At 59.8% G+C, this 26,399-nt stretch overlaps 1 protein-coding gene across 6 annotated transcripts in view; it reads left to right on the forward strand.

Annotated features, from left to right (window-relative positions):
- Window positions 1-1,963: 1,963 nt before the first annotated feature.
- Window positions 1,964-26,399, forward strand: part of BCAR1 (BCAR1 scaffold protein, Cas family member) — a 35,914-nt gene continuing 11,478 nt past the window's right edge. For 3 of the 6 annotated variants that reach the window (XM_036440495.2, XM_045582675.1, XM_045582676.1), the window contains exons 1-2: window positions 15,624-15,857; window positions 25,471-26,082. In XM_036440495.2, the coding sequence (XP_036296388.2) occupies window positions 15,639-15,857; window positions 25,471-26,082 (831 nt within the window). In that variant the 5' untranslated portion in view covers window positions 15,624-15,638. Of the gene's footprint in view, window positions 2,131-15,623; window positions 15,858-23,032; window positions 23,054-25,470; window positions 26,083-26,399 lie in introns of those variants that run through there. The other 3 variants (XM_036440489.2, XM_036440492.1, XM_045582677.1) reach the window with 3 other exon arrangements.

Here is a 26,399-nt window from a genome sequence, read left to right on the forward strand (position 1 = left end):
CCCCCGAATAAGCCGCTGGCAGCAGTCACTGGCTCAGATGGAGAAAAGGATTAGAAGGTTTCAAGGCCCTGGCCCTAGCTGCCCCCCCCCCCCCCCCGCCTCCCCACCCCCCCACCACTTGCCTTTGGGTTTCCATTTCCCTGTAGCTAGGAATGTGAAAGGGGTCTTTGCCTCTCCTGGACATTGAGAAATGGGGCTGGTGGGAGAGGAAATAAGAGTGGTGAGAATCCAGCCAAGCCCCGCTGGCATGGCTCAGTGGCTGAGTGTTGATTTATGGACCAGGAGGTCGCGGTTCAATTCCTGGTCAGGGGACATGCCCAGACGGCGAGCTTGATCCCCAATGTGGGGGACATGCAAGAGGCAGCTGATCAGCGGCTCTCTCTCATCATTGATGTTTCTATCTGGCTCTCTCCCTCTCCCTTCCTCTCTGAAATTAATAAAAGAATCCAGCAACATAGGAGAGAAAGAAGGAGGGGGATGCAGGCTCAATAAGGGAGGGGGCAGGGTGGCCTCTGAGGCTGCTGAGACAGTGGGTGCCTGTGGCTGGGAGCCCAGGCACTAGGCTGGGCTGCTGTTCTCAGCTCAGGAGCCCCCATGCCAGCTGGACACAGGCGGGTGGGCACGGGCAGGGCTGCCTGCCAGACACACACAGAGCGTCCTTTGAAAAGGTGGCAGCTGTCAGCCAAGAGCCCTCTCTGCTCCCTGTGGCCCTGCCTGCTCCCTCCAACCACGCCTTGCCAAGCACTGGGCTAGGGAAACTGAAGTGCACCATTGGGAGCCTCTGCTCAAGGGGTAAAGTGGGGGCAACCCAACTCCATTGGAGTGGGACGGGACCCTAGTTCATCCATCTGAGAATTGGGCCTGTGGCAGGCCTCAGTTTCTTCCTTTCTTGCACATTTGTACCCCTCGTTGCTGGTGGACATTGTTAGGGAACCCTGGGGAGAAAGATGAAGACAGCCCCTCTTGGGGAAGAAGGCTGGAAGGCTTCCTCAGGTCCACTGGGTGACCTACTGATGGCGGAATCTGACTTGTGGAAGCCGAGGGCCAGATCTGGGTCTCTGAAAAAGCCCACCTGTCCTGGCTTCCCCCCTCTGTTCAATCCCATTGGCTTCCTGGCCCTGTCCTCCCCGCAGACAAAGAGCCTGTCCCCCGGGCACCTGCCCCTACAGACTTCCTAAGGGGCTGGAGCCCTCTGTCTGCCCCAGGAGCTCCTGGGAGCCCAGTCCGCCGCCAGCCTCACACGGTAGAACCAGCTCTGCCTCTCCTCCTCTGGGCGGGCTGCCGTGCTGGCCTTCCCAGACACTGCCCTGGCCACCGGGACCTTGACCTTGGTGCTCCCTCATCCTCCCCACATGGTCCCTGGGCCAGGGACTGCGGGGAGCGCAGCGCAGGCAGAGGGCCTTGGGCAGCCGGTGGGGGTTACCTGGGTCTCTGGCTCTTGGCTGGGGCGGTGAGAAGGGTTTCTGGGACCCACTGCTCTGCTGACACAGACAAGGGCTGGGAGCCCGGCCAGGCCACGGGGCAGGCACCCAGGACCCTGCGCTGGGCAATGTATGTGTGTGTGGGGGGGTGAGGGTTCTGCCCTCCAGAACCCGGTGGGCAGAGAGGAGATGGTGCAATGTGGGGGTGAGGGTTCTGACCCCCAGAACCAGGTGGGCAAAGAGAAGACGGTGCAATGTAGGGGGGGTGAGGGTTCTGACCCCCAGAACTAGGTGGGCAAAGAGGAGACGGTGCAATGTAGGGGGGTGAGGGTTCTGACCCCCAGAACTAGGTGGGCAAAAAGGAGATGGTGCGATTGGAAAGGTGGGTAAACGGCGGTGACGGAGCCTGAGCCTCGTTGGGCCGACAGAAAAGTGCCCGGGTCTGTGGTCCTCGCCTTTAACACGGCCCCGGCGGCGCAGGAGCCGGGAGGAGGGGTGTGGCGCGCGGGGCGCATGCGCCGCGCGGGCCGGAGCCGCCGGACCGTCCGGCCGCCGGGAGCGCGCAGGACGCACGGGCCCCGGAGAGCCGGCCCCGCCGGCGCTGTGAGGGGGCGGACGGACCGCAGCCCCGGCCCCGCTGCCCCGGCCCCGCCGTCTCCCCCCTCACCCCCCAAACCCGGCCCGGAGGGCGGCCAAGATGTCCGTGCCGGTGAGTACCGCCCCGCGCCGCCCGGACCGGCCTGCGCCTCCCCCGCGCCGCCCGCGCCGGGCCTCACGCGCGGGGGCTCCCGGGCAGGGGGCGGGGGGCTGCTCCGTCTCGGGCTTTCTCGGACGGCGGTGGGGGCACCTTGGGCGGCTCCCCGAGCCGGCCTCTGGGTCCCTGCCTTTCTTTCCATCCTCCTCCCGGGAGCCGGCCCGTGGGCACGCGCTGCGCCCCCGGGGAGCCCCGGGCGGCCGGGCTAAGAGGGTCTTTGTTGCCCCGGAGATCCTGAGGCAGCTGGGCGCGGAGGAGCCCGTGCTGCCCCCCCCCCCCCCCCGGGACTCCCACCGGGAGGCCAGGCCGCGGGGAGAGGCTGTGGCGCTCGGGAGCCCCACTCCAGGCCCGTGGGGGCCGGCGAGGGGGTCTGTGGTGTCCCCACCCCGCTGTGCTCCGGGGGGGACCTCCCGGGATGGTCAGGCCCGGCGCCGCCCGGACCTGTCCGGAGACACGCGTCCCCCGGGCGGCTTGGCTGGGTGGGGCTCCGTGCCAGCCGCCCCCTCCCCTGCCCTGTCCCCGCTCCCCCCCACGGCTGATGCGCTCACTTTCCCGGGAAGTTCTCCTCTGCCTCTGAACCCCAAGGGCGCAGGGCCAGGTCCCTTACTCCTTCTCCCTCCCCCTCCCCACCTTGGGGCTCCTCTCCTCTCCTGGCACTCCCTCCTCCTGCCCCAGGCCAGCTTGGGCAGCCTCCAGGCCGGAGCTCCACACTCAGGCCAGCACATCTGGGAGCATCTGCTTCCCCCCCCCCCCCCCCGCACACCCCCCCCTCACCACCCGCTTCAGAAGGTGGCAAGTGATGCTGGCAGCCCGCAGGCAAGCGGCCCAGGTGCAGGCCCCAGCCTGCTTTGCAGATGGACAGGCTGAGGTGCGGCCAGCACCCAGAGCCCTCCGCAGGAGGGGTGCTGTCTGCAGGCTGGAAAGCCGTGGCTTCCAGCCATTGTTTCCCTGAGGACCCTGGGGCTTTTCCCTCTGGCTGCGTGCGTGCCGCGCTGGGCCGAATGCCTGTTCCCCTGGGGCTGCCCTCCTGAGCTGGGGGACCCCGGGCATTAGGGTGAGGCAGACAGTCGGGGCTTCCTGGCAGCGCAAGCGGCCTCGTAATTAACCGCCGTTAGAGACTGCTGGAGGAGAGATGCTGTGTAAGTGCAAAGCATTGTGATTACGGAATTAAAGATCCCGGCTCCCGCCCGCCTCCAGAAGTGGTAATGCAGAGTTGCAGATGAAAAAATTAGGGCTTCCAGACAGTGCTGATGTGAATACCCCCACCCCCAATTTATTCTGGTTCGGAGCATAATTGCCTCATCAAGAGAAAAGAAAGTCGGAAAACGCCTGCCAAGCCCTCCTCTCCCGCTCTGCTTTCCTGCGAGGCTCTGGGTCTTTCCTGGGGCCCTGCCCTGGCCCCGTGGGCGCTGGCCGGAGGGACGAGGCGGACCCCCTGAGCCTGTTTGAGGGCCTAGTTCTCAGGGAACGGGACTTGGGTCACTCAGAGCCTGGATGGGCCTCCATTGGGAGGTCTGCCCTGGATTTGGTTTCGTTGTCCACAGTCACAGCAGAGGATGGCATCCACACTCCTTGCCTTACAGGAGTGTGGGCAGCCTTCCTGGGCTGTGTACCCCAGTGGACGCATCTGTAGCAAGAGAGGGATGGCAGGAAAGCCAGGGCCTGGTTAGGACTTGGATGGACCGCCACCGCTGTGGGCACTGCTGTGCAGACCTGCCAGCCAAGGTCTGCTTGGCCCGTCCACGCTGCTGCCAGCTCCAAGTCACTTCCCACCCTCCCGCCTGCAGCCACAGCCCCCAGGGGCTCTGCGGGGGTTGGCAGAGGTCTCACCATCGGTCCCCTCTGGGGCAGGGCTGTCAGATCGCCCTGGCTCTCTCCCGGGGCCTTGGGAAATGTGTAAGCTGGCGGCGCTGGGGGGAGAAATTCGTTTTTGGAGCAGCCATGAAATGTTCGGAAAATTGCTTTCATGTGCTGCTAAGTGGTGAGGCCCCGTGAAGGCTTCCAGGCAGGCGGCTTGCTCCAGCTCTGCTCTTGGAGCCTGGAGTGGTGACTCCCCATGTGGTGCTCAGGGACACATTGGGTTTTAAGCACACCCGCTCATTTGGGCAGTCTTTTCCTGGACGGCTGACGCAGGCACTTCGGCCCACGGAAATTACAAGATGCCTCCTCAGAATGAAGCGGGAGGTGATGATGGGGAGAGAAGAGGCTGGGGCGGCCTCGGCTGAGCCAGGAGTGATTACTGAGTGTTGGAGCAGGAGGACCCTCCAGGGGTCAGCTGGTCTCACTGCCGTTTCACCTTCACAGGGTCTGGGTCCCAGAGAGGGGAAGGCACACGCTCCTTCTGACTCTCTGGGCAGTGCTCCTTCCTGGGCTCTGAGCTCCACCTGGACACGCTTCTGGCTTGGGCTCTGGCATCTGCCTTCCTCTTTAGCATGGCCACCGGGTGCCCAGGCTGGCCTCTTGCTCTGGGTAGGCAGGAAGCATTTGAAAGGGAAACGGCTGTTGCACCCACCTCAGACCCTCTAGCAGGCACTGGCACAAGGTGCTGGCTGCCCCCTGGCACTGTCTGGCGAGAAGGTGAGAGGCCAGTTTCCTGCTTGTAGAGAAATCCCCTGCTGTCTGTGCCTGACTCTTGTTTTCCTGCCTGTGAAATGGGCTCATCCATTCCAGCTCCTCCTCTGTTCCTTTACTGAGGGAGGGGTTCTTTTCAGGAGGGAGGGTGCTGACGTGTGGAGTGACCTGTGCCAGGTGCTGGGCTCAGGGCTTCACAGGCTCAGGCAGGACCTGCGTCTTGCCACATGGTCACTGAGAGCAGAGCCAGGGTGGGAACAGAGTTTGGCAGGATCCAGCGCTAGAAAGTGAGCATCATCCTGCATGGCCTCTAATTGTGGGGATTGTGGCTTGTTGAGCTCCAAGGCCAAGTCTGCTGAGAGAGCGACCCTCTGCTTGTGGCTCTCCCAGCGTGAGTTTGTGTAACCCCTTCGGCACCCCTGGGAGACGCAGCAGCTTGCCCTGGGCTGTGCAGCAGGGTGGGTCTAGCCCTGTGCAGCCCCAGTAATGGTCGATGGAAATCAGTGGGCCATGCACGGCACCTGGTTGAACCTTTGCCAGGGATCCCGGGCCCCTTGTGCCTGGCTCTGTGCCAGCCAGTGCTGTGATTGGGGAGCTGGTCAGGAAGTGAGGAGGCACTGGCCTGGGCAGCCAGGCTGTGGACACCGGGAGCCTGGTGGGATGGCTCAGAAGAGGACAGTGGGAAGAGGCAATGTCTGGGACCAAAGTCATTCAGGCTCCAGAGCACAAGGCCTTCCTGCCACATCCCCTCTTCCCACCGGCCTTGGCTCTGTGTGGCCCTCCCTCTGCAGGGAGTGATCGCCAGCTGCTGCCTTGCTCTCCAGGTCGCCCTGCTCACTCTTGAGTGCTCAGGCTGAGGGCCTTGCCCTGGGGAGCCCTCCTGGACCCCCATCTGTGACTGTGCCTTTATTGTTGGGGTTATCTGGTTACTGGCTTCCTCCTCTCTCTCTGCCTCTGCCCCAGTTTGCCCTGCCTGCCTGCCAAGGATGTGGTGTTGGGCGCACGGAGGAGTCCCCACGGACAGGTGGCTCTGTCCTTGTGCAGAGCTGGCCTGGCAGTGCCGTCCCGGAAGCCCTGTCAGGAAGGCTGTGGGGTTCCCGGGGAGGCTGTGAGGTTCCGGGGAGGCTGTGGGGTTCCCGGGGAGGCTGTGGGGCTCCCGGGGAGGCTGTGGGGTTCCCGGGGAGGCTGTGGGGTTCCCGGGGAGGCTGTGAGGTTCCGGGGAGGCTGTGGGGTTCCCGGGGAGGCCGTGGGGCTCCCGGGGAGGCTGTGGGGCTCCCGGGGAGGCTGTGGGGCTCCCGGGGAGGCTGTGAGGTTCCGGGGAGGCTGTGGGGCTCCCGGGGAGGCTGTGGGGCTCCTGGGAGGCTGTGGGGCTCCCGGGGAGGCTGTGGGACTCCCGGGGAGGCTGTGAGATTCCGGGGAGGCCGTGGGGCTCCCGGGGAGGCCGTGGGGCTCCCGGGGAGGCCGTGGGGCTCCCGGGGAGGCCGTGGGGCTCCCGGGAGGCCGTGGGGCTCCCGGGGAGGCCGTGGGGCTCCCGGGGAGGCCGTGGGGCTCCCGGGGAGGCTGTGGGGTTCCCGGGGAGGCTGTGGGGTTCCCGGGGAGGATGCTCGGTGGCGTCAGGACAAGAGCTCTAGAAGGAATGGGGCTGGGCCATCTACACCGCGGGCGAGTGTCTGAGCCCGTCGTCTCCTCTGTATTGCAGAGATGTGAACTGCGCTGAGCTCTGCGGGTTTTGTGAGGACTTGGCAAGGGTTGCAGAAAGCACTTACTAAGAGGCTAATCAGTCATAGCAGCTACTGTTGCTGAGGTTATCATCTTTATCCTGCCCTGCTGACTGGCACAGTGATCAAGACCCACTCCTGGCTCCAGCGCGATTCTCCATGGCCTGCCCCTGTCCGCACCAGTGCCCCTTTCTTTAAGGTCTTTCTCCAAGGCCTTAGTGGTGGGATGACCCTGGCCTCACCTGCCCCCACCTGCCTGCAGGACCCTGCCTTTTGAGCCCTGGATAAGCCATGAGTGGGCTTATCTCAGCCCACCGACAGCGTGACCTGCAGGTGGATGGCCTGCCCTGAGTGCTCCAGGAGGAGGCTCACGGTTGCAGGCAGTGGAGCACTGGGGAGGTGCAGGCCTGTCCTCAAATGTGGTCTGCAGCAACCGCAGTAAGAGGGTGGGGGCGCCTGGCGGGAAGGAGAGCACCCCTGAAGTGGGTTCCAGTACCTTAATGGAGGGGCTCATGCCTGCAGTGAGGCAGGTGGGCCGCCAGGCTGCGATAGTGGCACCTACTGACCCCCACTTCCCACCTTGGTCATTAGTTTGTGCTCCCCAAGACCCGCCTGTCCCCTTCCCACTCTGCTCATTGTCCTCCCAGCCTGGGCCTGGCTCCTTACAGCTGCTTGCTTTGCCTGCATCCTCCTCAAACCCATCGTTTCTTCAGCTTACTCTTAGTCACTGTCTGCTGGGCAGGTGTCTCCTCTTCAAGAAAAGGAAAATGGCGGGGACATGTTGGGACGTCAGGAGAGGTGGCCATGGATGCCCATTCTGGCAGGAGAGATGGTCACAAGGTTTGGCTCTAAGAGTAATCCCCTTTCTAAGGGGGATTAGAGGCTGAGAAGGCTTTTCAGTCATTTTATATTATTTAAAACCCACCAAGTTCCAAGAAGGATTTGAAGCGGATTATAGTGAAGGACACAAATAGTCTGGGGTCATCAAAAGACCCAGAGCCTGTGTAGGGTCCGGGGAATTTAACTTTAAGCTCCCTGGCAGTCAGATGCGTTCAGGATTGCATTACCTATTTTTGGTATCCTTAAAACTATGTATTTTTCCCCTCTGTGCTTTGTTTTATTTTTACCAGTTGAAACTCTCCTATCAAGTTAGATTTTCCATGTAGTGAAATGGACAGATGTTAGCTATACAGTTGGATGAATTTTGACTAATGTAGACCCCATGTAACCATCAGTCAAATCAAGATAATGTCTCCATCATCTCAGAAAAGTTTGCAAGTATCCCTTTTTAAATATCCTCACCTGAGGATATGCTTACTGATTTTAGAGAGAGGGAGGAAGGGAGAGAGAAACATCGTACACGTCCCATCGGCATCGGATCAGGTCTGAAACTTAGACATGTACCCTGACTGGGAATTGAACCCGCAACCTTTTGTAGTATTCAATGATGTTCCGACTAACTGAGCTGCACTAGCCAGGGCTGTAAGTATCCCTTCCTAGTCAAGTGTCCCCCGTCCCCTGTAAGGTGACCAGTGTTCTGATTTCTCTCATCATGGCTTAGATTCACCTGTTCTTGAACTTTATATAAGTGGAAGCATATATATAGTAGTATGTACTCTTTGGAGTCTGGCTTCTTTCATTCAGCATAATGGTTTTGAGGTTTCCATCCATGTGTTGTGTAGAAGTTCTCCCTGATGCACCTATCCCAGGTATGGGATGCCTTGAGGCATGGCCAGGGAGTTTGTGCCACCAAATCCTGGATCCCCTGCTCTGTGCTTGTTCAGAAAGTGGTGTGAACACCGTGCTGTTCCAGCCCTCCCAGCTGGCTAGGTTTGGAAACCCTCTTCCCGGGTTGCTTGTGCGGGAAGCACCTTATGTTTTTGACTTACCTGTGTTTCTCTTGGGCCCCTTTCCACTCCAGAGACCCTGGTGGAAGAGGCTTCCGGGAGAGCAGAGGGAGGAGAGGATGGAGGCCTTCCTGGGAGCTGACTGAATCCCTCCCCCTGCCCAGATTCCTGGGCGCCCTCCTCTTGTCCCTGGCTGCCTGCCAGGACACCCCAGCAGGTAGATTCTCCTGGCTGCTCCTGCTTCCACCCCGGGAGGCCCGGCCACTCAAGAAGCCCTGGTGGGGGGGTGGGGGGTGAGAGGATTGCTTGGGAGCCACTCCCTGTGTCCCTAACACTTCCAGTTCTGCTCTTCACACCGAGGGAGTTGGCATGCCTGTGTTATTTTTACAAATCTTTACTATTACCTTTTTCCTGCAGAATAAGCCTTAGCAAAAATTTTACATCTACCTACTCAAATGCCACCTTCTCAGAGAGGCCCTCCCCGCTGCCCCAGGCACTTTGTAATAAAATAGTCCTCGCTGCCATCCCTGTGCTTTCTGCTGTTCTCCTCCAGATCCCTGGCCACCACAGGTGCTCCCTTGTTTATCCCTTCCCCCCGCCTCACACCCCCAAACCCTGGAGTGTAGGTTCTCAGAGACCTGGGTGCGTTTCCAGGCAGCAGTATCCTAGTGAGAAGAATGACTAATTATGTGCTATAGAGCCTGCAGCTAGCCGCTTCCCACCCCCACACGCCCAGGGGAGACCCTGCCCACCACCCCCTGCACCTGGAGCAGTAGGGCTCTGCAGAAAGATTCTACCTCAGAGCCCCCCTTGAGGCTTTGTGCTTGTGGTCAGGGACTAGGGGAAGCTCGGGGCACCAGGGCAGGGACTGGGAGAACAGGGCTCAGTGGAGAACATCCCTGCCCCTGGTGCCTGGCAGGGTGGGGCTGGTGTGTAATGGGCAGGAGAGGGATGTGCTGCATGATGTCCAGTGCACGAACCGTGCACCTTGAAAGGAACTGTGGGCCATGAGGCTGCGACGGGTACAAGGGTGGGTCTTGGCCCATCCTCCACACCCCCACCTGGCCCCTCCCGCCTCAGCCATCTGCTAGTAGCCCTGCTCCCACTGTCTCCGTTCCCATGCACTCACAGCACTGGCCCCGCTCATACCTCCTGAAGGCGTGGAGCGATTGGGGCTGGTGCCAGCAGCAGGTGTAGCGGGGCCAAGGCTGTCAGCGGGTGCGAACAGCGGCTGCTGCCCCAATCGCCCCACAGGAGCAGGGGGAGGCAGAGAAGCCCTGAGGGGTGATCAGGGCCAGCAGCCTCCGCTCACACCCTCTGACAGCTCCGAGCAACTGGGACCACCGCCAGGCGTCAGCAGTGGGTGCAAGCGGTGGTTCTGGTGCCCACAGGGGGTGCCAGCGGGGTCGGCGCCAGGTGGGACCACTGTGCGTGGGAGCAAACAGTTTTCAGTGACCACCAGAGGCTCGCCCCAGTGACAGCGACCAGCACCCCGCCTTGCTCTGGCGCCCCGCTCACCTGCTCCACCATCCCGCCACAACTCCTGTTCATGTGGAGGAAGCCTAAAGGGCCATTAACTTGATCTGAACACGGCATCCATTGAAAGAGAAAAATAAAAGAACAAAAGGACAGTTGAAGGACTGAAGAAGAAATCATTAAGAAGTTGTATAAAAAATAATAATATGACGTGATATGAAAAAATAGCAAATAAAGTTTCAAAAAACATAATAGAGAACTGAAATGCATAAATATGTGACAATATATATTTATATGCTGTATATGAGGCCCCTAGAACCAATAAGAAATGAAAAAAATTCACTCTTAGTAAGTTATTCTCGAATTTCCCCCCCCCTTCCCCTTGGATGTGTGCTCCACGTTGGGAACCGCTGGGTTACACTTAACAAACGCACACACCGAGGCTCTGAAAGCTGCTTGATGGGCTGGGATCTTCAATGTTGTCTCCTTTCTCCGTAGGTGGAGCAGGCTCAGGTGTATGCTCCACAGTGTGGCCTGAGGGGGGAGAACAGGCAGGGCCTTCCCCGTAGCTGCCTTAGCTCTGTATCCACTCCTCCCTGCACGCTCACCCCAGTGCCGCCCGAGCCTCAGAGCCGTCCCCTCCTGTGACGGTCCTGGCTCCCTGACCCTCCCAGCGGTGCGGCTGGGCAGCGCTGTCTGCCCTCTGCACGTCTCCGCGGGTCTCTGTGGCTGGGGGTACCTGTGCTCCTACAGAAGCAGGCTCAGGGTGAGGGGACAGCAGATGGCATGTGAAGTCACCCCCCTCTGACTCCCTGAAGTGCTGGGCTGGTTGCTGTGGGGAGAAGCAAGAGCAGATGGCAGGCTGGGGCCGGCTTCTTGACCACACCCTGTCCCTCCTGCCCAGGCTGTCACCCAAGCCCAGCGGCCATCAGCAGCTAAGCTTTCTCCCTCAGGCCCAGGGCTTGTGCCCCACCGCCTCGCACCCTCCTTTCCTTCAGCCAGGACCCAGCCTCTGTCCCTCCCTCCCCCCACCCCTATTTCCTCTGCAATTCTCCCTCCAGCCAGTATTGAAGGTGAGGACGCCAGGTGTGTATCCCAGTGCCAAGGAGAAGGGCTAGGGCACCCGGGCCCCACCTTCTCATTAGGATAGGAGAGCTCTCGCCTGCCTGACAGCACCCAGGAAGTTCCCCCCCCTGGAGAGAGGAAGAGGGGGCTGCAGAGGAAGAAAGGGGGACTGGGGGTACCAGAGTCAGCACCCTGAGTTGGGCAGAGAGCCCCTGGGCCCCTTTCTGAAGCAGGCACCTCCCTAAGGTTCCCCTGCTGAGCTTTAGTTTTCAAATTAGAAAAGCAGTTAAAAGAATTAGGAGAGAATGCTGCTCCTTCCAATTCCTTGAAAGAGCCAGAGTGTGGAGGGAAGGAAGTGCAGGACGGTGAGGGCCTAGATCTGGGAGGCCAGTCTGTCCTCTGCCCGAACCCAGGTCCCCTCCCCATCCCTCACTTTGTCCCTGCACCTGATCACTCCATCCTCACACCTTTCGCCCTGGCCCTGCCCCTGCACCCACACCTCTGGGACTGGCCAGGGGCATGCAGAAGGGAATGGCAGGCTGAGGACCAGCGCCCCCTGCCCCAGTGGAGGTAACTGGGGGGAGATTTGGCTCCAGGCCGTGGGGGCCCGCCCACCTCCCTGCAGTCAGAGTGACCACTGTAATGACAAGCGAACGAACGCCTGGGTGGTTACTCCACCCTCAAAGGTCAGGGGAGGGTAGGAAAGCTCTGTCTGGCTGACGGCTTTCACACCGCCCTAGGAGTGCCTGCTCTGCTGTCTGGGGTCACCTGGGTGCTTTTCCATGGGGACATGCCTGGGTAGCTGGCTTATGGGTGTAGCTCTGCTGCTTCCTGGCAGTGTGACCTGGGCAAGGCCCTGCCCCTCTTCTGGGTAGTGGTAGCTCGTCCTGGCCCTCAGGGTGGCAGGGAGGACCGTGTTCGGGCTGTGTGTTAGAGCTCACCTCTTCCCCAGGCCACCAACAGGGGTCCCTTGGCACGCTCGTCCAGGCAGAGCTGGCTCCAGCTCAAAGGCTGGTTTTGAGTTGCCAAGGTGAGTGGCCAGCCCAGGGGGAAGGCCGACTTCGACACCCCGTGGCCCTTCAGATAGATCACTTCTTCCTGCCCCTGGAGCTGGCGGCACTCACCTCCGGTCTCAGGAAGTGCTTTCCTGCTGTTGCTCTGAGAGTCAGCCATCCGCTGACCCCCCTTCAGCCACCCTTCGGTGCCGCTGGGAAGACGAAGCTTGAGGAGGGGAAAGGGCTGCCTGCATCACTGTGCAGGCCATCGGGGCCGCTCTCTTCGCTTCCCGTTGTCAGACCGTGGTCTGTTCGGCTTCGGTCTTTGAGCGAGGCCCTCCTGTAGCTGCTAACATTCCACTGAGAGGCTGTGGCTGCCTTACCTGTCCCCTATAGTTGGCCATTTAGGTGATGCCCCATCCTTCGTTTACAATTATAAATGCTGCAACAGACATTGTTGAGCAAAGCAAGAATTGTTCATAGTGCAGCGGGTCTGACCTGAAGAAGACGACCCCGAAGGCCCAGAGAATGGGAGTTGGGTCCCAAGGTCTCTTCCCACTTAGGGTCTGGGATCAGCAGCCACTCTCACCCCTCACCATGGACACTTTAATGGGCAGATGACAACCAGTGTCCCCATGTGTGCTGGGCCCGCCACGGTCCCTGTACAGGTAGCTCTACTCCAGGCCCCAACGGGAGGGATTGGTCACACACACACACACACACACACACACACACACACACGGCCTGTGAGCTGCTCCTGGGGTGGCTGACAACCGTCTGGGACAGTGCTGGTGCCAGGGCCGCGCTCCTGCATCTTCCTGCACTGACACCTCCCCACGCTCCTCCTCCTCAGAGTGGCCGCGCTCCTTCCTGTTGAACCTCAGTGTGTGTGTGTGGGGGTAGTATTGGGCCCTAATACTCAGCTGCCTGAGTGCCCCTGCCTTTGATTCCTTTCCTGCCCTGTCCTGCAGTGCCACAAGGCAGTCAGCGTGACTGTTGTTTGGCAGCCCCACCTCCCCTCCCCTGGTTGCCAGCTGTCCCCTCTGTGGCTGGAAGTCTGGGAGGGGGCCGAGGGGCTGTAAACTGGGTCTTCACCTCTTCATCCGGAAAATGGGGCCAGTCGTGAAGCCTGTTTTGCAGAATTGCTGTGGGCATGATAGTAGAGCCTCAGCTCTGGGCCCCACGGAGGCTGTCCTGGCTCCCTGTACATGACACACCCCAACCATAGCCTGCCCAGTGGGTCCTGTCCTCCCTGTCCCTCCCGCACAGGCCTGGGAAGGGGCATTCCTCTTCCCCTCCTCCTCGTACAGTCGGGCACAGATCCTAGGGCCTTGATTCCAAAGCGGAAATGCCATTCTGGAAGGCAGAGGCTGGGGGGAGGGAGTTTAAGTGGAAAAGGAGCAAATTTTTGAAATGCCTGCGCCTGAGCTGGGTTCCCTTCCCCCCTCTGCTCCCCCTCCCCCCCAGCAGCCCCGCCCCCAGAGCTGCTTTAACCCAGCCCCAGAGACTCGGGGTCTCCTTTTCCTGTTCCCTTGTTCCCAGCCAGCCACCCTCCCCCTAAGCCAGCTAGGCAGAGGTGAGGGCCAGGACTTCGGGGTCCCAGCCTGTCCCTGCAGAGACCTGCCTGCCTGCCTGCAGGACAGGCTGGCTGTGAGGCCTGCTCCCCACCTCTCACCCCGCAGGAGTGGGGGCCTGGGGAAAACCTAAGGACGCCCTCCAGACAAATGTTCACGCATGACCCGGTTGGCTTTGATCCGCTCCTTTGGGACCTGGGAATGGGTCAGGGTTTGGGGGGTGGGGGGGAGGGCGCACAGCTGTGGGGAATACACAGGAGGGAATGCCCTAGGCCGGTGGTCGCCAACCTTTTGGACCTCAGGGACCACCAGCGGGCAGTGGACCACCGGTCGGCGCCTGCTGCCCTAGGCAGTGTTTCTCTGAGAGCTGGCTCTTCTGTGGGGAAGTGGGCTGTTTTGAGGGTGATGAGGGGGCCAGTCTTGGGGAGGGCATAGGGTGGTACCCGTTTTTGCTCCTGGAGGATTCTGAGTCCCATTGTGTCCAAATCCCTCTGTTCCTTACCCATCCCTTATGCTGTGAGTTCCTGTTGGTGGTTCCCCAAGAAGCTTTGAGGAAATGCAGATGCTCAGGTCCCCCCACATGTTTTTTTCTGGAGGAGTGGCCTGGGAATGTGTTTTTAAACAAGCTTCCCAGGGGACCCATGACCAGCCAAACTTGGGCTGCCTTAGTTCAGCCTCTTCGTGTTACATCTAGGAGAGGGCCTGCCCATGGTGGTACACCTGTCCTGGGTGTCAGATGTGTGTGTCAGGTGGAGGGATAGCTGTGGATACATATTGGCATATATATATTAGGCCATGCCTTAGGGTTCTCTGCGGGGCAAAGCCGAGTCTGCCCCACTGCTTCCCTGGCACTGCGAGCTGCCTGATGGTGTCTGCATCCTTAGTAAGTGGCCCAGGATGGTGACTGTGTGCGGATCCAGAGAAAAGACACCAAACTGATGGTTTCTGGAGTAGGCCCATCCTCGACCTCCCAGTAGGCCACGGTGCAAGCCCGGACCAGGCTCAGGGACTGGCACACCCTGGTTCTGTGTGAAGTGACGTCACTGAGCTGCACTAGGGAGTGGGGGCTCGGGAGAACCAAGACACTTTCCACTCAGTAGTTTCCCCCCTCCCACTCAGTGGCCCTTCCTTCTCTCTCATTACCTGCAGACCCCGACCATGTTGCTGAGACGGATGAGCTGTTGGCGTAGCGTGTTAGGGCTGACAAAGGGATTGGGATGAGGTCAGACTCCTAGGGCGGGCCTGAGCCCGTGGGGGAGGGAGAGCAGGCTTCAGGGAGGCTGGATTCAATTAAGTGGGGAAGCCGAGAGAGGTGAGCCCTTGTCCATGGACGGGGCTGGAGTCTCGAGCGGTGCGGTAGAACAGGAGGGCTCAGGCTCTGTCTCCCCTCGGTTACCAACCTCCCTGCCTCATTCCTTGGGCTCTTACGTGGAAGGCCTGACCTGAGTCCCTGCCATGGTGGTTATTAGCTTCTGCCAGCTGGGTCGACGCTCTCCCCTTTACCTCCAGATTCAGACATGGGGGCATGAAGGACACTGTAAAATTCCCCGGGGTTGGTAGGAGGGGAAGGCATAAGTCAGCTTCAGGCTGGAGCCTCTAGAGCTGCAGAGGTACAAGGAGGAGGAAGAGGAGGAAGAGGACAGTCCGTAGTCTGCCCAGAAGAGGAGGCGTTGCCTTTGAGGTTTAGGCCTTTGAGGAGGGGCGCATTCTCTCCAAACGTATAGGTTGGAGCCGAAACTGGTTTGGCTCAGTGGATAGAGGGTCGGCCTGCAGACTGAAGGGTCCGGGTTTGATTCCAGTCAAGGGCATGTACCTTGGTTGCGGGCACATCCCCAGTAGGGGGGTAGCTGATCGATGATTCTCTCTCATCAATATCTCTTTCTATCCCTCTCTCTTCCTCTCTATTAAAAATCAACTATATATATGTATATATATATATATAATATATACACACACACACATATATATAAGGTATAGGTTGGAGATGGAGAAAAGGAAATATCACTGGTGTAGGTGAACTAGGCTTAAAGCCTGGCATTTGGCCGGCAGCACTTAGCCCTTAGCTCCATGCTGGTAGGGCGTGGGGGTTGGTCCACTGGGCGGCGCGTGCCCGCGCACTCCCCTCGTGCCCGCGCACTCCCCTCGTGCCCGCGCCCCATGGGCAGGCCGCTCATTTGCATGGGGAGCCGCAGCGGCCAATGGCGCGCACGGCCGGGCATGCCGGGAGCCGGGCTGGGCTGGCCGCCGCGGGCGGAGCGAGGCGGACCCGTTCGGGTGGCGGCAGCGGCAGGAGGCGGGCGGCTGGCGTGGTGGCCGGGACAGCGGCTCCTGGACCCCGGCGCCGGCGGCACGGTCGGGGCGGGCGGGCAGCTCGGCATGCGCCCCTGCGCGGAGCTGGGGCCGCAGCCCGTCCAGAGGGACACGATGAACTACCTGGTGAGTGTGGCGGCCGGCGGGGAGGGGTCCGCATGCCCTGTCTGTCTGTCTGGAGTCCGTACCCCCTCGGAGGAGACGGCCGGGTCGCGGGCAGGCCCCGATGGGAGAGTTAGTGAGCGGCATTTCCTGCCGGCTCTGCGGGTCCTGGGAACCGCCGGCACCGGGAGCTTAGCGGGGGCGTAACCAGGCGGGGTCCCAAGTCCTGGACCCTCCTCGCACCCGGGCCCCAGCGCCTGGAGACGTGAATGGGGACCCCAGAGCCTGCGCGCTCCGCTCCGGGCGCTGGAAGGAGCCCCGGCCTGGACTCGGGCTGCCGACCGGCAGGAAAGTTCCTGGATCCGGGAAAGTTGCTGGCGGGAGGCCCGCTCCCTTCCCCCCCCCCCCATCCCCGCCGGCCACCGCCTTCTGGTGACCTTGGGCCTTGGACCATGGCTGCAGTTTCCGCGCTATGAGGCAGCGGCCGAGGTCCCTCAGACCGGGATCGTCCAGTAGGCTTGACGAGGAGATGGTGGAGGTCCGTCCGTCAATAGTCCGTCTGTGTGTTTGGAGTGTCCCTCCCCCAAGTTAGGGGTCGAGGTTTGGGCTGGCCAGTGCGCGGGGTCTGGGAGATGGGGGTGCCAGGAGCGCCAGGCTGGGGCCGGTTAATGATTCACCGCCGCCCGCCCCGCGCCGGATTCCGGGACGGGACAGGCGCTTCCTGGCCTTCACCTACCCTGATCGCAAACAACAACACTGATAGCAGCCGGATCCCAGCGGTGGGACCCAGGGCTGCACTGCCACCCGGGGTCCCGCCTCCGTGGTCGAGGGCACTCCGGTGGGCGCGGACTGCTTTTTGAGTGGCCCTAGCCCGGGCGTGCGGCCTCTCCTGGCAGGCTGAGGGAGTCGGTCGGTCGGAGAAACGGATTTGCTGAGGGCCGGAGATGGGCCGGGAGAGTGGGCGGATTAGCTAGGGGAGCTGTTGGGATCCCGGATCCCAGAGTGGAGGTTGGGGCTTCATCCGCCCTGAGAACAGGGATTTCGCTTCCCACACCCCCACCATGAGGAAGGGTCCGGGCTGCATGCAGGCCTCAGCCAGGTGGGGAGAGGTTTCTCATCGCCGGGGCTGGGGGCATGCCCTCAGTGCCCGTTTCCTTTCCCAGGCGGAGAACTGGTGTTGGGGTCAGGGAGACAGGGCTGGCAGACCTCGAAGAGCAGGTGTGTGTGTGCTGGAGGAGCAGGAGTGGGTTGGGTACAGGTGGGAGGGAGGCAACCAATTGATGTGAGAGAGACACATGGATGTGTCCCTCTCCCTCTCCCTCCCTGAGTCATTTTCTCTCTCTCCCTCACTTCTACTCTCTCTAAAAATCAATGGGACTGTGAACCAGGAGGTCACTGTTCGATTCCTGGTCTGGCCGCATGCCGGAGTTGTGGGCTTAATCCTAGTGGGGGCATACAGGAACAGCTGATCAGTGAGTCTCTCTCATCATTGATGTTTCTATCTCCCCTCCTTTCCTCTCAAATCAACAAAATAAAAGTATATATAAATCAAATCAAGTAAAAATCAATGGAAAAATATCCTTGGGTGAGGATTAAAAATAAAAAAAAAAGAAACCAAAAAGAAAACACTGGTCCCAGGAAGGGGCCACAGAGGCACAGCCCTGGGCCAGGGGACCCCACCAAGTTGGCGGCCCCAGCAGAGCATGGCAACACTCCAAAGACCACGTGGGAATTGAACCTGCAACCCAGGTATATGCTCTTTAATGTATTTTTATTGATTTTCTTACAGAGAGGAAGGTAGAAAGATAGAGAGCTAGAAACGTTGATGAGAGAGAAATATCGACCAACTGCCTCTTGCACACCCCCCACCGGGGATGTGCCCGCAACCAATGTACATGCCCTTGACCGGAATCAAACCCGGGACCTTTCAGTCCACAGACCGACGCTCTACCACTGAGCCAAACCGGTTTCGGCCAGGTATATGCTCTTGACCTGGAATTAAACCTGTGACCCTTCAGTGTGTGGGCCAACACTCTAACCACTGAGCAACATGGACCAAGGCCCAGTGCTTTTAGGAGGTTCCACACCCTTTTCTCCCATCCCTGCCCGCTAGGAGCCCACAGCCAGGACCGGCCAGGGGTGTACCCAGGAGGCTTCTCGGAGGGTGAGGGACAGTGTGAGTCAGGCTTGGAGGGTGGGTGGAAGGTAGGGATCTAGCCCTCAGTAGGGGGCTGCCTACCCTAACTCCTCCCCTCTAGCGAGGAGCAGGTGAAGTAAGGGCCTGCCGTGAAAGCACAGAGGATGGAGGGGCAGGCTCCACCTCCCATCCCATCTCCTCTGTGTGTCCTAGACAGGGGACATCGATCCTGTTTCTAAGTAGACTGCCACACTTTTGGGGCCATCGTGTCCCCCTCCATTCAGCTCAGGCAGAGGTGCTGCTTGGAGGGCTGCTGAGAGTTCTCCTTTAGAACTGGAGTGGGCAGAGCTCTCCGGGGTTTTATGTTTTTATTTACATATATGTATATATATATACATCTGTTTCAGAGAGGAAGGGAGAGGGAGAGACAGAGATAGGAACATCAGTGATGACTGGGAGTCATTGCTTAGCTGTCTCCTGCACGCCCCCTACTGGGGATCAAGCCTCAACTCGGGCATGCCCTTGACTGGAATCAAACACCGACCCTTCAGTGTGTGCAGGAAACCGGCTAGGGATCTCCGGGGTCTAGATGTCAAGGTGGGGAATCCAGGGCTTTGTGAGGGCTGAAATCCCTGCTGTCCCCTCCAGGCTGTCCCTCTGCCTCCGCCTTCTGTGATGACAAATCTGGGGCTGGGAGTAGTTACCCCTACTCTGGGGCTGTCCTCGAAATAAAGGTGAGCCTCATGCTGAGCCCTCTGCAGAGAGACCTGCGATTCCTCCACCAGGCCCCAGTGACCGGGAGAGAGAGCAGCGGCTGCCAAGTGTATAGGTCTAGGGCACATGTGTCAAACACAAGGCCCGCGGGCCAAATCCGTCCCGCCAGGCCTTGCAATGTGGCCCGCACCGCGCTGTCATCACTGCACTCTGCTGCGTTTCCATCACAATGACAGTTTATGACTGTTCAGTAAACCATTCGGCCCGCGATTTAGGCTGGATTTTAGATTTTGGCCCCTTCTCTGATTGAGTTCGACACCCCTAGTCTAGGGTCTGCCAGCCTGGGCTGAGTCTCTGGGAGAGGTGGCACTGGTGAGGATTCTTTTTTCTTTTCTTTTTTTCTTTTTTTAATATGTTTCTATTAATTTCAGAGAGGCAGAGAGAAATAGAAACACCAATGATGAGAGAGAATCATTGATTGGCTGCCTCCTGCAGGCCCCCCCACTGGGAATCAAGCCCAAAACCCAGGCATGTGCCCTGACCGGGAATGGAACCATGACCTCCTGGTTCACAGGTCAGCACTCTACCATTGAGCCATGCCAGCTGGACAGTAGTGAGGATTCTAAGGGGACTGGGACCATTCCCAAGCTGCCAGCAGTTGGAATGGGCTGGAGGGTGAGGGCTGGCTGTGCCCTTATCCCACCTCACAGGCTTCTTGGTGCTGTGGCCTCAGTCCTGCCTGTTCCCACCATCCCTGGTATGTTGGGGGCTGCAGGGGCCATGCCCTGCAGCAAGGAGGGCCCTCCCCTTTTCACCTCTCCTCTGCCCAGCCTCCTGGAGATGGTACCTAGAACACCCTAGCAAGGGTGAGGGGGGGGGCCTGCTTCCGGCCAGAGCTGGCCCTAGACACAAAGGCATCTGCTATTGCCACTGCAGCCGAGACCAGGCGGGGCTTGTTACTGGGAGCTGCTGACAGTGGGTTTTTATCCTTCATTCTGCATGAATGTCCTCTGGCTGCCGAGTGTTAGCATGGAGCTGAGCTACAGGCTCCCGAGGTAGGCAGGGCAGGAACCACGCTCCCCTTGGGATGGCTCACCCATGTGTGTTCCCTGCTGGCAGAGCACTGAGGACCTGGGAGTATTAGGGGAGTGATGCTAAGGTGCTGGTCCCAGAGTTCCACCGAGGATGTGAGCGTGGGGGGGTGTGGGAAGGGCAGAGGCCCTGCTCTCAGAGCTCGGTTGCAGCCTGGGAGCACAGGGGCAGGACAAAGGGATGGTCAGGCACTGGCCAGTGGGCAGACTGCAGTCAGTGCACGCACTGGGCCTGTGTCCATTGGCCACGGAGACTCTGTGAGACAAGCAAACAGAGTATCCCAGAAATAAACTTGGCTCACGCAGAGATGGTTCTGGGTATGAAGGGAACTAGTGTTTCCCAAGTGACTGTTGTGTGTGAGGCTCTGCACCGGGGGCTGGAGAGAGAGTGTGTCCGTGTGTTTGGGAGGTGGGGGACGGAGGGAGCAAAAGGCCTGTGACATGTCCGCTCCTGGCTTCCAGGAGCCTAAGCGTTACCCTAGGAACCACCAGCTCCACATTGTCACATGGCCCAGATCCGCTTCCGTAGCTCCCTGACTGTGAGCCGGGCAAGCCGAGCAACTGTTCTGTCTTCCGTTCCCTCTGTCCATAAGGTAGGGGTGATTAATTATAGCATCTCACAGGGTTAAAAGAGATGATTGACGTGTGCAAAAAGAGCCCTGCCTCTGACAGTCAGCACCGGCCATCGTTGCTGTAGTCACTGGGAGCCCATCAATCGTGTCTCTCCACTCCTCCCAGCCACCAGGTGTGGGGGGTGGGGATACCCAGAGCACAGCTGAGGTCCTTGAGGCAGCGGGTGGAGTGTGGGGGAGACGTGAATACGTTCTTGCAGATGTCTGACTACCAGCGTCCAAGGCCCAGCTGAGGACCAACCCAGCCTGGCTGGGCTCTCCTCTGCTTCCTCCCTCTGGGGTAAGCGAGCTCCAGAGGGCATTCCCGGCTTCCTCAGGGGGAGCCACCCTGCTCCCAGGAGGGGCCAGACACACAGGCCAGGAGGGTTTCTGCAGGGGCCCACCCTCCTGGGCCAGGCTAGTGCTTTTGCCGGGGAGGGAGTCCACGCTGAGGGTGCCCAGGTCGGGGGGCATGAATGGGCAATAACAAGATGTATTAGTACTTCCAGGTGGGGCAGCAGTGAGCGGGTGCCCGACGAGAGGCACAGGGTCCTTCCTGAAGGGAGGGCACCAGGTCATGTCCTGGAGGAGGAGGGAGGACACGGAGAGGTTTCCTAGAGGCGGGAGTGTGGTGGCCAGAGACGCAGGGCAGGGCGGACACAGACGGCCGGCAGTGCCTGCCAGGACTGGGATAGTGCTCTGGCGGGATGCCCCTCCAAGAGATGGCAGCGGTGCCCTCTTGTGAGCTTGGGGGTGAAGCACCTGGTCGTCCCAGAATCAGGGGAGGCTGGAAAGCTAGGCTCTGCGGGAGCGGCTCCTTTTAGAACAAGCTGGGCAAGACGCTGGGCCCTGAGGACGCTGGTTCCTGAGCTCTCCATGCACCCTCCCAGCTCATCCTGCAGTGTGACTGGCCCTGGCCTGCCTGCCGCTCCAGGGCCACAACCCCATCCCCTCTGGTCTCCCCCCACTCCAGTGCCTTGGCTCATGCTCTTCCCCGGCTGGCGTCACGGTTGCCTCGTTTTCATTTCTTCATGATCATCTGAAGTGTCACCTCCTTGGGTTACCCCCTGTCCTAGCGAGTTTTTTGGTGTCAAGTCTGCCCCACTGGAATGTAGGGCCCATGTGGCTAGGGACCTGGTCGAGCTAGGGCTGCTAGGCCTGTGTTGCCCCGAACAGGGACCTGAGTGCTCAGAGAGGCTGAGGGCCTTGCCTGAGGTCACCCAGGTCTGGTCTGAGTGCTGCTGAGTGACAGGAGAAAGGAGGAGCCTGTGTCAGGGGCTGCTGGGAGGTCCAGAAACGCAAAGGGGCGAGCCGTTGGCCAGCTGGAGTGCTCCGGCGCCAGCAGTGCCCAGGCTGCAGAAGGCTGCCTCCGGGGCTCTGGGCAGAGGCACCAGCTGACGCAGGCAAGGAGCTCCTGGTGCCAGGCGCCCAGTGCCACGTGCCCAGCCCAAGAGGTGCTTCCCAGCCTGGCTCCAGCCGCCCCAGCTGTACAGTTACAGCCACAGTTAAGTACCTCACTCTGAGGGCTGGGGGCTGGCCACCCTTGCCCAGGAGGTCCCAGGAGCTTCTTGGGCCCTGGTGGACTGTCTCCTGTGTCCCTTCCCCTCCCCCACTGGACCTTGCCCTGAGCAGAGCCCTTCAGCCTCCCTGAGTGCCCAGCCCTGTCTGGGGACCTGGTGGAGGCCCATCTGCCAGCCTTCCCTGGAGGTGAGGGGCCTCCCAGGGGCAGTCCCCTCTGTCTGTACCCGCCTCCTCTGACTGGGCCAGAGGGGAATTTTCCTGTGACTCACTCTGCTGGCACTTCCTGTGGTCACCAGGGCAGGGGCTGGGGGGATCCAGTGGGATGGCTCCGTATTCTGGGGTCACTGGGGGAGGGGACCGTGTGTGAGTGTGTGTGTGTGTGTCCCGCCCTCTGAAGGGATGTGATTCCCTGAGGCAGGCTGCAGACCATATTTGGGAAACTTACTTTTCGTAAAGGCAGCTGGCGATGGGGCCCGGAGCCCCAGTGGGCTGCAGGGCAGCCCTCACCCCCGCCTCCTCCTCCCTGGGCTCTGGCCTCCGGGCCTGCTTCAGCCTCCTCTGCCCTCTCCGGCTTTGGAGCCTAGGAGGGAGCCCACTGTTTTCTTTTTCAGGACGTGTGTTGTTTTAACCCCAAAGCCAAGAAATGCTCATTAAATACAAATTGAAAAATTCTGAAAATCAGGAAGAGAAAACGTCTCCCAGTCATCTCCAATATTAGCATTGTTATTCTTCCCTCTCCCTGTTATTTAAGTTGGAGTGACGGTTTATGGAGGCATAACTTACACTTCCGTGCAATGTGTAACGGTGGTGATCTGTGTGGACCTTGCAGCCGTCAGCAGTTCCAGGGGCCTCTGCCCTGGTGCTCCTCTGGGTGCTGGCTGGCTCCTCCGGCTCTGCCCGCCCTGAGCTCTGGGCTGCCTTCCTCCCCTGGGTCTGCCACTCTTGGCTCCCAGTTTTCCCGCCGCTGGCCTGGGAACCGATGAGCTGCTCGAAGGAAGTGGGCTCCGGAGTCTGAGCATGCAGTCCTGGGGCCTGGAGCCCAGGCCAGCCCTGTGGGCCCCTGGCTGACACTCAGGACGCTCCCCTAATCCTGGGTGGCAGAGTGCAGACAGGGCTCACAGGGGCCCTTGCTGACCCCAGATGCAGGTATGGAGTGAGGAGAGGGGCTTGGCTGAGCCCTCACCCTCACTGCCCTCTGCTCCAGGGCCCAGGCTCCCACTTCCTGTTCCTGCCCACGGGGGTGTGGCTCTTCCTTCTGCCTGGAATTCTGCTCCTGCTTGACTCCTTGCAGATGGAGTCCTGGGGAGGAGACGGGGCCCAGGTGGGGAAGGTCACACAGCTAATGGGTGGCCAGACCCAGGATTCATTCCTTAGTCAAGGGTCTGGACCAGGCTACGTGTCCTCAGGCCCAGGAGACTCAGAGAAGGGCAGCCAGAGCTGAGGCCTCACAGGTGGAGCTGGAGCCCCGCTGGCCTGGTGCTGCCCTGTCCTCAGACCTGGCTTCCCCCTGTGCGAGGCCGGGCCTCTGCGGCACCCTGCCCAGCTCTCTGCTGCCCTCGAAGGCCAAGGCAACCCTGGCCCTCCCTCCCCCCAGGTGCCTCCTTAGCTCCTTGAAAATGACCTTGGCCCTCCAGCGGGGGGTGGGGGTGGGACCTTCTGTGATATCTCTGGGCCCAGCCTGAGCCTGGCACCTGTGCAAGGGAGTAGCGGCACCAGGGGCCAAGAGCTAAAAACCCGGGGACTCCTGACCCCAGATTTTCTGCCCCTCGTCAGGTTCTGGGTCTGCCACTCAGTGTCACTAGTGGGATGGTCCGCCTGCCTCTGACCCTACCGCCTTCCCCCAGGGCCTCTCCCTGGAGCGCATGTCCTGCTCTGGGAGAGTTTCTGACTAGCGGAACCCGGAGCAGTGTTGGGAGGCTGTGCAAGTTAACTGGAGAATCACAGCAGCAAAGAGGAGGGTTGGAGAGTGCTGTCATTCCTTGTTTTGCTTTATTTTTCTCCTTTATTCCTGATGTCTATCTCATTCCTGTCCCTCTTCCAGAAGCACCCATGCTAACGTAATGTGTCTGGAATCTCCCTGGATAAGAATCTGTGAAAAATACATGAGGTTGTTTTGTAGATGTTTATGTAACATTTACAGTAAAAGGCTCCACTCTTACCTCAGGAGGGTGTGGCCGACAGGCCTCACCAGACACCTGGGCACCTGCTGGCACACAGCAGAGCTGCAGATGTGTGCCGATTTGCTGGCTGGCACCCTGAGCATTCTTTGGGGGGCGGTCTTGGCCATTCAGTTTTCCCCTTTGGAAAAGTCACTCCTCATATTTGGTTGGTTTTCTGTGAGTGTTCTATCTTTTTTCTTACTGATTTGTAGGAGCACCTCCAGATTCTTCATTAATCACTCTTGTCATTTGGTGACCTGTCACCCTGTCTGGTTTTGTTTTTGTCACCTTACATTTTGTGCTTTCGGGGTCTTTGTTTTTGAGGTTATGTTTTTATATTTTTTCCCATCACAATGATATTCTCCCACAATTTTCTTTATTAGTTCTAGAGTTGTACATTTCACGTTTCGGTCTCTAATTGCCCGTTATTTACAGTGTGAGGCAAGTGTTCACATGGAGCTTTCCTCCTGATGTCACTTACCGTGCAGCCTCCTCTTTTCCCGAGTCCTGTCCCGCCCTCCGGCCGCAGCCACCCCCGGGTGTGGAGCTGTGGCAGGCTCTCTCAGCGGGAAGGAGAGTGCCTTGGTGTTCTGTTTTTCAGAATTAATCTGCCTATTTGTAGACCTGTTTCCCTCCCTTTAATTCTAGAAGAATTCTTTTTCTTTGGTTAGATGCCTCAACAAAAAAAGTTTCTGCTGGCACTGTGATTGTAATCAGAATTCGTTAAGTAGGCTTGGGCTGATTGGCTTTTTATACGCTTAGTCATCGTGAACTTGGTGTACATTTCCCTTTACTCACGGTTGTTCTTGAGCCCTTTGACAGAATGTAAACATTTCTGCCTCTGAGGCCTCCTGCAGGCTTTGCTTGATCAATTCCTGGATAGCTGTAGCTTTTGTTGTTATCGTGTGAAATCTCTTCTTTGACTTTCCATTCTCATCAGTTACAGAGTCTTCTAGTGTGTGGGCATTTTCGTATCGATGATGACGGTTTGTTTTTTTCCTCTTGGCTGATTGCACTGGTGGGGCAGCGGGACTGTGCAGGGAGGGTGAACATCCTGTTTTCTTCCCAGAACGCGTGGCCATTATTGTCATTATCGCTGCTCTCCCGGTGTTGGGGCAGGTTGCAGGATGACTTTGGGAGCGGTTTTTAATGGAGTCTGAGTGCCATCCCTGGCGGTTAGGCGGTGGCTGCGGTTGAGAGGATTTTGAGGTGCTATCCAGGCCCATTTGGAAAAAAAGTGCCAAGATCAGCTGGGCCTTTCTGCTGGGGTTCATGGGGTCCCAGGCACCGGTTCCTCTCCCAGGGCCAACCCCAGGCGTTGCCCTGACCTGGAGAGGCATGGGTGATGGGCGGGCCGCTGAGCCCTCCATGCACAGCCTCATGCCCTGTGTCCTCTCTCCCCAGAACGTGCTGGCCAAAGCCCTCTATGACAACGTGGCCGAGTCCCCCGACGAGCTCTCCTTCCGCAAGGGCGACATCATGACGGTGCTGGAGCGCGACACCCAGGGCCTGGACGGCTGGTGGCTCTGCTCGCTGCACGGGCGCCAAGGCATCGTGCCCGGGAACCGCCTCAAGATCCTGGTGGGCATGCACGACAAGAAGCCCGCCGGGCCCGGCCCCGGCCCCCCGGCCCCTCTGACCCCGCCCCAGCCTGGCCCCCACAACCCGGCCGCCCAGTACACGCCTATGCTGCCCGCCACGTACCCCCCGCAGTCCGACAGTATCTACCTGGTGCCCACCCCCAGCAAGACCCAGCAGGGCCTCTACCAGGCCCCTGGGCCCAGTCCGCAGTTCCAGTCTCCCCCGGCCAAGCAGACGTCCGCATTCTCAAAGCAGATGCCCCACCACCCGTTCCCCAGCCCAGCCCCAGACCTTTACCAGGTGCCTCCAGCGCCTGGCAGCTCCGCCCAGGACATTTACCAGGTGCCGCCTTCTGCTGGGATGGGGCTGGATATCTACCAGGTTCCCCCTTCCATGGACGCACGCAGCTGGGAGGGGACAAAGCCACCGCCAAAGGTAAGGCCGCCCTGGCATGGCTGGGCAGCCCCCCTGGTGGGTTTCTGGGCACAGCAGGGCACAGCTAAACACCCTTGCGTTCTCTGGGGCTCCGGCAGTGGCCGTGCATTTGGTCTGGGGCCAGGTGGGCGGTGATGGTTTGGGAAATGCGGTCATTCTGCTGCTGATGATGGGTGTGGACAGGCGGGGCCAGCCCAGAGAGGAGATAGCTGAGCTGGCCTGGACCATGAGGTGTACGTCAGACAAACGCCAGCGGAGGACGAAGCCTGCCAGAGGCCTGGAGGTGTGGGAAAGTGTCCGTATTCTGGGTTGGCAGT

The sequence above is a fragment of the Pipistrellus kuhlii genome, unplaced genomic scaffold (genome assembly GCF_014108245.1).
Source record: "Pipistrellus kuhlii isolate mPipKuh1 unplaced genomic scaffold, mPipKuh1.p scaffold_m20_p_17, whole genome shotgun sequence".
NCBI lineage: Eukaryota > Metazoa > Chordata > Mammalia > Chiroptera > Vespertilionidae > Pipistrellus > Pipistrellus kuhlii.